Here is a 10,979-nt window from a genome sequence, read left to right as displayed (position 1 = left end):
GGCTTTTTCACCAACTGGTTTTCTAAAATGCGACCACCTAGCTTTTTCAGATCTCTCAGTATGTCCCGCTTCATCAGTCCACCAAAGCCCACAGGAGCCAGATTACGGTCTGCACACCAGCAGATCTGCATAAGAATAGGTCGCACAGCTCTTCTAATTAGTGATAAGGCAGGCCGAGTCCCACCGTCAAAGCATATCCTCCATAATTAGGCTGCGGCGATAATCCCGCCACCTCCGAGCTTCTATCAGGGAGCAGAGAGGGGTCGGCCGCTCGGAAAACTATTACGACTCCGATCCACATCGACACGTGAAGGATGGACGAGAAGCAGACACCAACATCGATGTACCATTTTTATTGGACTTATATAGAAATACTTAAAAAAACATGAAGTAGCACCATTACTTTTTTTATCATGTATAACTTTAAATGTCAGAAAAATAAAACTCTTGATACATTTTCAAATCTTGTCTCAGCAAATATAATATTAGTATTTGACCATGAGGTTAAAGGCCCTTTATCATAAAATAAAATATACTTTGTTCTTAAACTTTGCTCAATAAAGTACATTTACGCTCAAGTAACTTCACCTACATATACATAAACAAGTGGTAAACAAATGTATTAAAATAGAAATACTAAAACTATAGTGGTGCAACAGAAGCCTGTAATTCCCACTGGAATCTAATTCATACAAATTTTAGAAAGCATAAACGGTTTCTTTGTGTTCAACTTACTAAGTTTTGTACATTTCAATGTTTCATAATAATATAGAATAAAATATGCTTTATATTACGGAATAAAAAATATGCTGGGTGAAGCAGATTTAAAAGACTTTTTTTGCTGAACCTATAAAAACTCCATCCCAACAGAATACTGTCAAATACACATTTTTGTGGACTCGGATTTGCTCCCACAGTCGTGTGATATTAAAATAATACAGTGATCAAATGCCGTAAGGCCGTACTAAAAAAATGAACAATATTTCAACCCAGCTACAAAAAAGTTCACTGAACTTAAATTAAAATATCTGTAAACATCTTTGCAATAAGAAATATAATCTTTCAAGTCAAAAAAGAATAAAATACTTCAATCTGTAGTAATGTCATTTAAAACTTTCAACTTGTGGAAATTGATTCTATACATATATATGTAGGATATGTTGTTGCTCTCCCTCCCTCGCGTGGTTTCTGACCTCGAGCTGCAGTATCTGTTAGGCCGGACGCCCTCCACGTTTCCCAGCCGCCGCCCCCCCTCACTACACTTGATCGGCAAACCTGGAAGGCTCGTCCCGCCGAAACGGTCTACAGGCGGACCCCCGTACCTCCGTCCTGACCCCAATGTCTCTCTTCGCTTCATAAATATAGTGTACAATTAACTAGAACTATTGATTACTATACTGTAATATTTAAAACATGCACTTAGATGTTGAAAATATTTCCCCAAGCTACAGTACGTTATTCACAACTAGCCCACGAAGGCTGTCTGTCCCTTCTTCTGGATACTGCAGCCTCTCTTACATACATATGTATATCTATGTACACTTTCCAGACTGACGATTGGCTGATCGTTAAAGCGGTATGAAGAGTCTGTTGTTGCTATTGTAGTCTGTCTCGCCGACGAGACAGTCCAAGAGTTTCACTTCTTATGAAAATATACGTATAGCCTGAGTGACGCCGGTGTGGCAGACGGGGCATTTGGGGTCGCTCCTCTCGCAGATCCGATTGGCACATTCCATGCAGAAGAGGTTGTGCCCGCAGGGAACCAGCGCCGCGATGACCTCACTCTCGAAGCACACCGAACAATCGCGACTGCCTTTTCGGCTGGTACCCGAGGAGGTGGATGAGGAGGAAGAGGAGGACGACGACGAGGCCGAGGAGTCGCACGGGACCCCGGGGAGGTGGGGGCCCGGCAAGGACGCGATGGAGCCGGAGTAGCCGGGGAAACTGAGTGGGCCTCCGCCCGGGTCGCTGCGCACCCTGCGGGCTAACGGGTGCTCGGCGGGCCCGCCGTTGTGGCTGTGGAGAGGAGGCGACAGGCGAGGCTGCGGGGTGCAGCCGTTAACCCTCCTCTGACTCCCCGCGATCCCGTTGGCATTAGCCGAGCTGTTGGTGGGGAACATGGCTGAAGTGGAGGTGGGGGAGCTGCCTCCGGTGGAGGAGGGGGTCATGCGACTGTCGTACGGGGACCACAGGAGGCCTGGCGGGGCTGGTGTTGGGTCAAACCCTGGCGAGGAGTCAAAAGTCAGATCAGTGCAGTCGGGGGAGATGACGTCGCTTCCGTAAACAAACCCGTTGCCGTTGGTGTTGACGTTGATGTTGTTGTTATTGTTGTTGCCGTTGTTGTTGGTGGTGGCCGTGTAGCTGAGAGCGGGGCTGGGGGGGCTGTAGTCGGCCATGCGCGAGCTGTTGTTGCCGAAGTAGGAGTCCGTGGAGGCGCTGCCCAAGGAGGAGGAGGAGTCGTTGCGGTAGTTGGAGAAGGGTTTGCGCACAGAGGTGGGGGTCATCCCCGCGCTGGGCTTGGACCACAGGGTGGCGTGTCCGTGCAGGTCGAAGCCCACATCGGTGCCGTTGGCGTGGAAGTCGTTTTCGTCCTGGAGCTCGATCAGGCCTCCGGTCCTCATGGCGATGTGGGCTTCGATTTCTTCGCGTGCTCGGTCCACATTCTCCGGCATCCCCGTCACCTCAAACACCGGCTCCTTGTCCCGGCTCGGGGTCACGATGTAGGTGTGGGTCTGCTGCTGGATCCGCTTGATGGTGGCGCCCTTGGGCCCCACAACCAGCCCGACCACGCGGTAAGGCACCCGGACCTGGATGGTGGTCTGTCCAGGCAGGTTAGGCGGTCCGGGGACCGGGGTGCCGCTCCCGTTCAGGCTGGTGTTTTTGTTCCGGGAGGCTCGGATCATGGAGAAGTGCTCTGCAGCCGAGATGATCTCCCTCCTGGCCATGGCCACATCCTCCCTCCTGCCTGTCACCACGAAAACGGGCTCCTCGCCTCGCACCGGAGTCTTGATGTAGGTGTTGGTCTTTGCTCGCAGGGCTTTGATCTTGCAACCTGAGGCAAAGGAAGCAAAAGAAGAAAAGTGAGGACGTAGAACCTTGAAATGTGGCACATGTTCTCAGAACAGATGTTGCGTGCTTGTTGTTGTCTGTCAAAAAGTGCGAGCAACCTCAAAAAGCAGGTGAGGAACCCTTTTAGAGAAGAACAAATCTAAACCACGTGCCACCGCCACGAACATACAGCAGGACAGAAAGAACAGCGAGCAAGTCTCCTTCAGCAAAACACGAGGACGGCTGCTGCGAGACACGCTGGGGAAAAAGGGGCAAAGCTACGTAAAGACTTCATATCCTGGAAGCTGAGCTTTAACTCACATTCCAACGCCCTGAAGCACAGGCACACATCTTTATCATCAAAAAGACCAGCTGAGGAAACAGCCAGGGAAGAATGACATAATTAGCCAAGCGAAGCCAGCTGAGTGGGACAGGGTGATATAACCAGCAGAGGAAGGCGAGTCCAACTATACCGTAAACCAGTTTAAATCCCGAGTTAGCGTCAAACTGGTGCAGGTTAAATAAGGATAGTCTCTCGCATTAAAACAACACCCCCGGGTCACGGCTAGTCCACCATTTTTCCTCTCCGTGCTTCTAGCCTGACTTAACCCGACGCAGGGGGCTGGGTGATGGTGTTGGATGTAAACAAGCCTACTGCACAAATGTCGCACTGTGGCTGCTGTAAAGTGTCCTTACAGTTCCTTTTGTTTTTGTGGGAGCAGCAGCAGCAGCACAGGGAGGGGAAAAGATTCCGCATATGTAACCAAGCACCAGTCCCGCCCTGCAGCCCTACAGCTGGAAACACTGAGAGATCTGTGCAGCTATGGGCGTCTGCAGCCTGCGAGGCAAGGTAACATCGTGACCGCTGTCCTAATTCGATCCGATCACCATCACAGCCATTAAGCAAAGAATGTGTGAGGAAAACACACGCGCACACACACAGTGACCTACAAACACCACATGATGATGATAATAACCTCTGTCCTGTCAGCGGTCATCGCCAGGCTTCACCCAAAACAGCTCGGATTTCATTTTAATTCTTCGAAACCAAACTCCGTTCATTTTGTCAAATACTTGAACAAACGCGTGCCTGCCTGCAGAGCACGCACGATAAACAGCACGACTTTGGTGTCTTTTCGGAGCTGCTTCCTGCTTCTCTTCAGTTCGGCAGCAGCACGGGCTGTTATTAATCTCAATAAGCACTTATTCCAAATGTCAACTTCTTGAATCTGTGCGCGCTGCCGCCCACCGCCGTGTATTTATAGAGAAGGAACAATGTATGACTAACTGGCGAGACAGAAACTGAAGCCCGGAGGGGAACAGGGAAGCCGAATTCACCAGCAGAGCTGCAAATGTAGCCTGAAAGCAAGAAAAGTGACACATGCGCGTCCTCCCACACGGGACACGGTGCAGTTTGGGTGCATGGCCGCGCTCAGCTGTGCTGCAAGACAAACACCAACCGTCTCACACACACAAACACACACCTTGTCTGCCCACGATCTCAGCCACATGCTCGGAGCTGGGCACCGGGACGCACTCCGTCATGTTGACGCTCTTCTTCCGGGGCTCCTGGCCGTTGTCGTACAGCGGGTTCTCGTCGTTGTCCAAGCCGAGCAGGGAGAGCTGGTCCAGGGCGATCTGCAGCGCTCTCTGGTCGTCCAGCGCGTCTCCCTGGACGCTGCTGTCGGCGAACAGCGAGCTGGGCATGTTTGCGGCTTCGCAGGGTTGCGGGTGGAAGGCAGAAAATAATACAGGAAGGAGGGCGAAGAAAGGAGAGGGGAAGAGAGGAGGAAGAAGAGGAGGAGGAGAGGGGAGAGGCACCGGAGCCGGTTCTCAAAGACAACTGGTCAGTGCAAAGAAACCAGTGCGGCTGAGGAGGGGAGGGAAAGCAGCGCAAAGGAGCCACAGTAAAACCATCCACCCCCTTTGGTTTCCAGGCCGAAGCTGGACGTCCCGGTTCGAGCCGAGCCGTGCTGCTGCAGGAAAACGCGTGTTTATTCCACAGCGGTAATAATCCGTGCTGGCTTCCCCTCAGCTCCTCTGTTGCTTCTGTCTGAGTCTTTGCAGAGCCAGACAGAGAGATGTGCGGGTGACGTCACCGCCTGGGCAGGGGCGATGCGGTGCCGCGGCTCGTTTGCATATCCGGGATCCGATTGGCTGCCCGCAGTGACTGGGCGGGCCCGCTCGTACAGGCACGCCCACCTCTTTGTTCCCAGTCTTGCTCTTTGTCTCTTTCCCGGTTCGCGCTGCTCAGGCCGGCTGGCAGGAAGTGGAGCTGTTCACGCGTTCATCACGCATCACATGTGTTCTTTCCCCGAGGATCTCGGCCCTCTTCCACTCCAGTCAGCATTCTCGTTTTTTCTCTTTAATTTGACCACGCAATAATAATAAACTGTAAATGAAAGATGGACAAACACAGCCACCTATGATGTCATCATTTACCTCAGTGTTAACAGAGGCAACATAACTCTCTCACCTCGCATACATATGTGTGCAGCGTATGTATACAGTGCCTGAGTACTGTGTGTGTGTGTGTGTGAGTGTGTGTGTGTGTTCATATTTTTGTGGGGACCAAAATCCATAACTAACTGTAACCTTTTGGGTTACAGTTAGTTATGGTTAGGTTTAGGTAACTAAAGGTTAGTGTTAGTGTTAGATATTCATTTTTCAAGGTTACTGTTGGGGTAAGGGGCTAGCGAAAGCATTATGTCAATTAGATGTCCCCACAGGATATGAATACCCAACATGTGTGTGTGTTATCTGTTTGTTTATGTGGTTGAAATGCAGTTTCCAGGTGTGCACAGCCAACATCGTCATGTTTTCTCTGTGGTTCTGACCCGTTCCTCTTACTGTTTATCCACATTGTACAGAAACTGGCTGCAGTTCTGCCTGGGCACAGCAGGGGGGAGGGGGCACTGCTAATCCTCATTGTTTTGGAGTGAATAGAGCTAAAGAGCTAAAATAATTATTTCCATCTGTTTCTTGACAAAAAAAAATCCACATTTATTTTAGTTATTGCAAATCCATCGTCAATACTTAACTGAAGTGAAATCAAATCGTCCTTGCAGTGAAGCTGATTTTGCCTCTGATGCCTCAAATAAAGATGGAGGATACTGTAAAAAGAAAGGTTTGTGGTCCATAATACTCACAGAAAGGTATTTTACTACATTAAAAACCTGAAATTAAGAAATGTGAAAGTAGAATGATTGTTCTCTATCAAAAACACAATGACGATTTAGTTCTGAGAGCTGCGTGCACTCGAGAGCGCCCCCTGTGGAAGTTCACTGGTGTGTCAGGTAATCGTAGCGTCTGAGCCACAGGTGACCTGATTATAACAGGAGTCTTTGGAACTCACCAGTTTCTGCCTGATTTTACTGGTGACGGTTAAAATAACTGTTGGTTCTGCTCATCACGACGACGACACAGTTCACAGCATTAGCATCTATTTGAGTTTCTATTGTTGCAGCTTGGACATGGAGTCGGTGCGTGCAGGTTCAGCATGAGCGCTGAGGGTCTGGGCGTCCTCTTCAGCACTTCATCTTTGTAACAGAAAACACAAAAATGTGAATAAACTGGAGTGAGGCGCTCTGAGTTTCTCATTAATGTTTAACCCAAGAGAGCAACAATGGAAACAGTTTGGAGAGAGTAACCTGATTAGATATGCACGTCTTACCTGATCACTAATCAATGACAGTGATAACAGCTCTGATGTGCTCAGCACAGTTCAAACTTTGTCAATCATGCACATATTTTTACTTTGGGATTCTAATAATTTACATGCGGGTGACGAGTCGGAGTGAAGGCGATTAGTTTAAATTAGGAAAGCCTCAGCAGCACTTCACTGTGTGTCTAATGTACAAGAAAACACACATAAGAGCTGCGTCACCAAGTAGGAAATAGACTTATGCAGCCATCACGTACTTTTATACATTTTCGAGGAGTTTGGTCACAACCATATTTCTACATAGCAGATGTGTCTGTGAGGGTCGGGAGGCTGTATTAGTCACTCAGTCCCGTCACATCATCTGTGCTGCATCGTGTCAGCACGTGTCCCCAAACAGATACTGTAGCCTGAGCCTATGAGCAGCCCGTCATACATCAGGTTCATCAGAGACTGAACTCGCCTGTGTCTCAGCAGCATTTTACAGCGCGCTGTTACGCTGGTGTACGCTCATACTCAACTGTATTCTCTGAAGTTTAAATATTTGTGTCCTTTTTCTACTTTTTGAATAAACTCCAGTATAGAAACTGTATTTGGTAACATGAGATCAGTGCAGTGCTGAGACGGACACACGGGGAGCTTTTTGACCCCTGCCTCTTTCTTCAGTGCAGCGCGGCATCATGAAGCTGAAAGGTTAAGAGCACTGCCGGGCGATGAGGTGGGAGAGGCTGGAGGATGGTGGAGGCGGTGGACCGGTGGGTGGGGGCTGTTCGGTCAGGGGGCCTTTGACCAACACAAAGGGGATTTCAAGCCGATTCAAAAACCGTTGAGACCAGAAGCATTTTGCTTTGTCACTTCACTCCAGGAGCACAATGCCAATGCTAATGAGGAGGAGCCGGAGGAGGAGATGCGATGGGATCCTCTTGTTGATATTTGACACCTCAGCTTCCCCCTCACCGTTCATCTCGTCCCGATTTTCTTCTTTTCTACATTCAATAAATGCGTTTCATACTTTCTTAAATCCTCGAGTACATCTGTGCATCTGCACGTTTCCGATTTCAAGTCGAGCACACGTGCGCCATGCGTGATTTATCAAATGTCTCTTACATCATCCCTTCCTTTCTGGATCTGCGTCGCTAACTCATCCACCGAGTGCAGAATCAAATATTTATCTGTTTGTGGCTAAGCTGAGCTGTTGTATTTGAGTAAAAGGCCTGCATTGCTGCTGGCTGCACCTAACCCTGATATGTGGAGAGCATTCCAGAAACATGAAACCCTCCCCGCTCTGCTCCGCTCTGAAGCCTCCACTCTGTTCGTTGTAGAGAAATGACCCAGAGCAGCACTTCTTGCAGCTGCGTTTATCTACATTTCCCTCTCTGCTCGTGTTCATTCTTCTGTAAAATTCTCCCTAAGCTTTGCAGGTCCGAGGAAATAAAGTGCCACCGCACGGGCCTCAGTTTGCCCCGCTGCTCTTTCTTAAACCCAGACGGACAGCGATCGCAGCATCATGGCTGATCTTTGTTGTTGGGTATTAGGCGTTAGCCAGCTGCTGCTTAGGGGCGATTACCCGTATGCCTTTTAATGAGAGGAAGAAAAGCTTAGCCCACTTTAGCCCGGAGAGCGACGGAGACAGACAGGGCTTAGCGATCGCTCTGCCAGTCACTGCACCGCGGCTGCAGGGCTGCAGACACAGACGCTGGGTCACAGTAAGCAGTAGGTCACAGGATACAGAGCAGCCTGTCGGCGCGCCGCTCCTCGCTCCGGCACCCTGACCTCACGTGTGCACGTACAGGACGTTAGCGAGGTAATGCAGATCACAGCGCTGTGCTAATAACAGACCCAGTGTGGCTGTTCCAGCTACAGTGTTCAACTCCACTCCACGGCCCTGAAAGTAAAGTCTTCTTCACCAGTGGCCTTCAAATCCACTCTCACACAATGCTAACCACGCCTAAAGCCTCCATGTTTGAACCACCATCAGAGGTCTACACACTTGTGACGAGCAGATATTTGAGCCACACAGACATCTTTATGTATCCGAGTAAATTCTTCTGTCTGTCTGGTAGAAATCAGCAGGGCCTGTGTTTGGGCAAGTCTTCAGATTAAAGCTGAAGAAGAAGAAGAAACTTCCAGCACCAAACTTCCATCTGTTTACTTCGGATGCCCTTCCCGACGGGGTCAAACCGGGGATCGCTCATTGTCAGGTGAATGTGTAAACCACTACACTGTGGAGCCTCCTGAAAGCTACGCCTTTGTAATCTTAGTCCTAATCTGTTTGGGGTGGATGACGATTGGCTGAGCCTGTCTCTGGGTGGAGGAGGTCACCTGCTGATGATATCAGTGACTCAGGTATTCACCTGAGCGTTCAAACTCCCAAATACCACAACAAGAGTTGAAGGATTACTCGGAGCATGCTGCACAATCGTCTGATCCACACGTTGGTGTTCTGGTCCCGTCGTGGTGACATGTTGCGTGCTCGCTACTCGTTTGAAAGGCTGATGTGCGACTGTATGCAGCAGCTGTTTGTGAGCTTTGACGGGAGACGCTGTGGCTGAATCTGCGATGCTGCTGCTCTGCGTGTCCATCGCGCTGCCGTTTAAACCCGACACGCTCAAACCTGCTGCATGTCATCAGCATCGTTAAAGCTCAGACACCGAGCAGTTTATTTTAATTAATAAACTGTATTTGTCGTTGTGAGGAAGAGACAGGGAAACGTCAGGCTTTCAAAACTAAATGATCAAGTTTATAAACAAAACAGGAGATCTTTAACATGCAAATCAATCAATTCATAATAATGGACTGATTTTATTTGCACTTGTCTCCTTACAGCTCAGTGTTGAAGTCTCTACTTTGTTGCCGTATAAAGACACGCCCATTTTTACTTTCTCCTCACCTTCACACTTTTACATTCTCAGCAGTACCGACAGAGGAGGACGGGTAAACACAGGCTTTAGTACAGAGACAACAGAAGAAGAAGGTCCGACACACCCTGTGTGATTACAGACTTTAGCACAGAGGAGGAGGGATACAAGGAAAGGTGAACACAAAGGTGGGAAATGAAACAGAAGCCAGGATCTCATCTGTAAAATAAACACGACCTAAAAAACAATCCAAGAATCAATATTTAAAAAATATAAAACACCAGAGAAGTGAAATATAATAACAGGAGCCAGAGATAATACCGAGCTGACAGGAGACGAGTGGAATAATATTAATAAAGGTGACAGAAACACCTTCGGTAAGCAAGAAGAGCAAAGAGCTCATCAACAAGCGCTTCACTGAAGTGTGGCTGAAGCGGTGCGTGAGCCGCTGTAGGCCGTTGGATGATTGCACACCTGAAACCACTCCTGTAATCAAACACAGAGAGGAGGCCTGACGTTAACATGGTGATGGCTGCATTTTATCCAAGCCCAAGCTTTTCACAGACCTACCAGCTACCCTTAACCACAAAGACACCCCAAACAGGACATGAACCGAGGTCTTCTCACACAGCTGCCACCCCTCCAGCCTCTTTATGCGTCTTTTATTTAGCAGCATTATTTCTTGGCATCCGGTTCTGAGATTCGAGGCATCGGTGCCAAAGCCGACCTGCTGAAATCATACAGTTAAAAGCATTTCAGCCCTTTTTCTTGGAACGTGGAATTTCTACTGAAGCCAAAGAGTCTGACCAATAAATTTAAAAAGCCATGCAGGTGGAGCGATACACAACTCATGGGTTGGGAGGTACAAAGTTAAACCCCGATGGGGGGCTTGCGCAGCCGCTGCAGGATGTCAGGCTGGGCTGAAGGACAGCTGGATTAACCCTCCCGTGGGTTCACCTGTAGAAGCTTTTGGAGCCTTGTTAAAACATGACATCTCATTTCATTGTTATGCAGACTGCGAGTCCTCTGAAGGGTTTACTTGATAGTTTGGAGCAGGGGTGCCCAATCCCGGTCCTCGAGAGCTACCGTCCTGCAGCTTTTAGATGCATCCTTGTTCCCACACACCCGAATCAAATGAACGGCTTGTTATCAGGCCTTTGCCAAACATGATGGCATGCTGAAGAGGTAATCAAACCATTTGATTCAGCTGTGTTGGAGTGGGGATGCATCTAAAAGCTGCAGGATAGTAGCTCTCGAGGACCGGGATTGGGCAGCCTTGGTTTGGAGGATGTTAACGCATGGATGGCTTTAAACCTTCTTAATATAAATGAACAGAAAACGGAGGTTTGGGTTTGGTCCCTGTGACCTTGTTAGAAATTGATATTTTATTTCATCTCCAGCTGCTTGCAAAA

The 10,979-nt window shown here is 48.8% G+C and overlaps 1 protein-coding gene and 1 long non-coding RNA gene across 2 annotated transcripts; both read right to left on the bottom strand.

Moving 5' to 3' along the window:
* Nucleotides 1–338: 338 nt before the first annotated feature.
* Nucleotides 339–5,136, bottom strand: mex3b (mex-3 RNA binding family member B). Its single transcript, XM_004565735.6, has 2 exons — nt 4,533–5,136; nt 339–3,052 (listed from the first exon to the last, which is right to left on the bottom strand). Exons 1-2 carry the CDS (start codon nt 4,753–4,755, stop codon nt 1,644–1,646), a joined length of 1,632 nt encoding a protein of 543 aa, XP_004565792.1. The 5' UTR covers nt 4,756–5,136; the 3' UTR covers nt 339–1,643.
* Nucleotides 5,137–9,523: 4,387 nt separating this feature from the next.
* LOC105941250 (uncharacterized) lies at nt 9,524–10,654 on the bottom strand. The gene is made up of 3 exons (XR_001167875.2): nt 10,375–10,654; nt 10,138–10,294; nt 9,524–10,053 (listed from the first exon to the last, which is right to left on the bottom strand). It is a non-coding gene; the product is annotated as an uncharacterized LOC105941250 (long non-coding RNA).
* Nucleotides 10,655–10,979: the final 325 nt, after the last annotated feature.

The sequence above is a fragment of the Maylandia zebra genome, linkage group LG1, assembly GCF_041146795.1.
Source record: "Maylandia zebra isolate NMK-2024a linkage group LG1, Mzebra_GT3a, whole genome shotgun sequence".
In the NCBI taxonomy this organism is placed as follows: Eukaryota; Metazoa; Chordata; class Actinopteri; order Cichliformes; family Cichlidae; genus Maylandia; species Maylandia zebra.
The sequence above is the reverse complement of the archived record's forward strand: the minus strand, read 5'-3'. Positions and strand labels throughout refer to the sequence as shown.

Excerpts from the sequence above, each read along its gene's own strand:
- mex3b (XM_004565735.6), bottom strand. The coding sequence starts at position 4,755 with ATGCCCAGCTCGCTGTTCGCCGACAGCAGCGTCCAGGGAGACGCGCTG. Across the intron at positions 3,053-4,532 it reads TGAGATCGTGGGCAGACAAG|GTTGCAAGATCAAAGCCCTG; the intron begins GTGTGTGTTTGT and ends CCTTTGCCTCAG.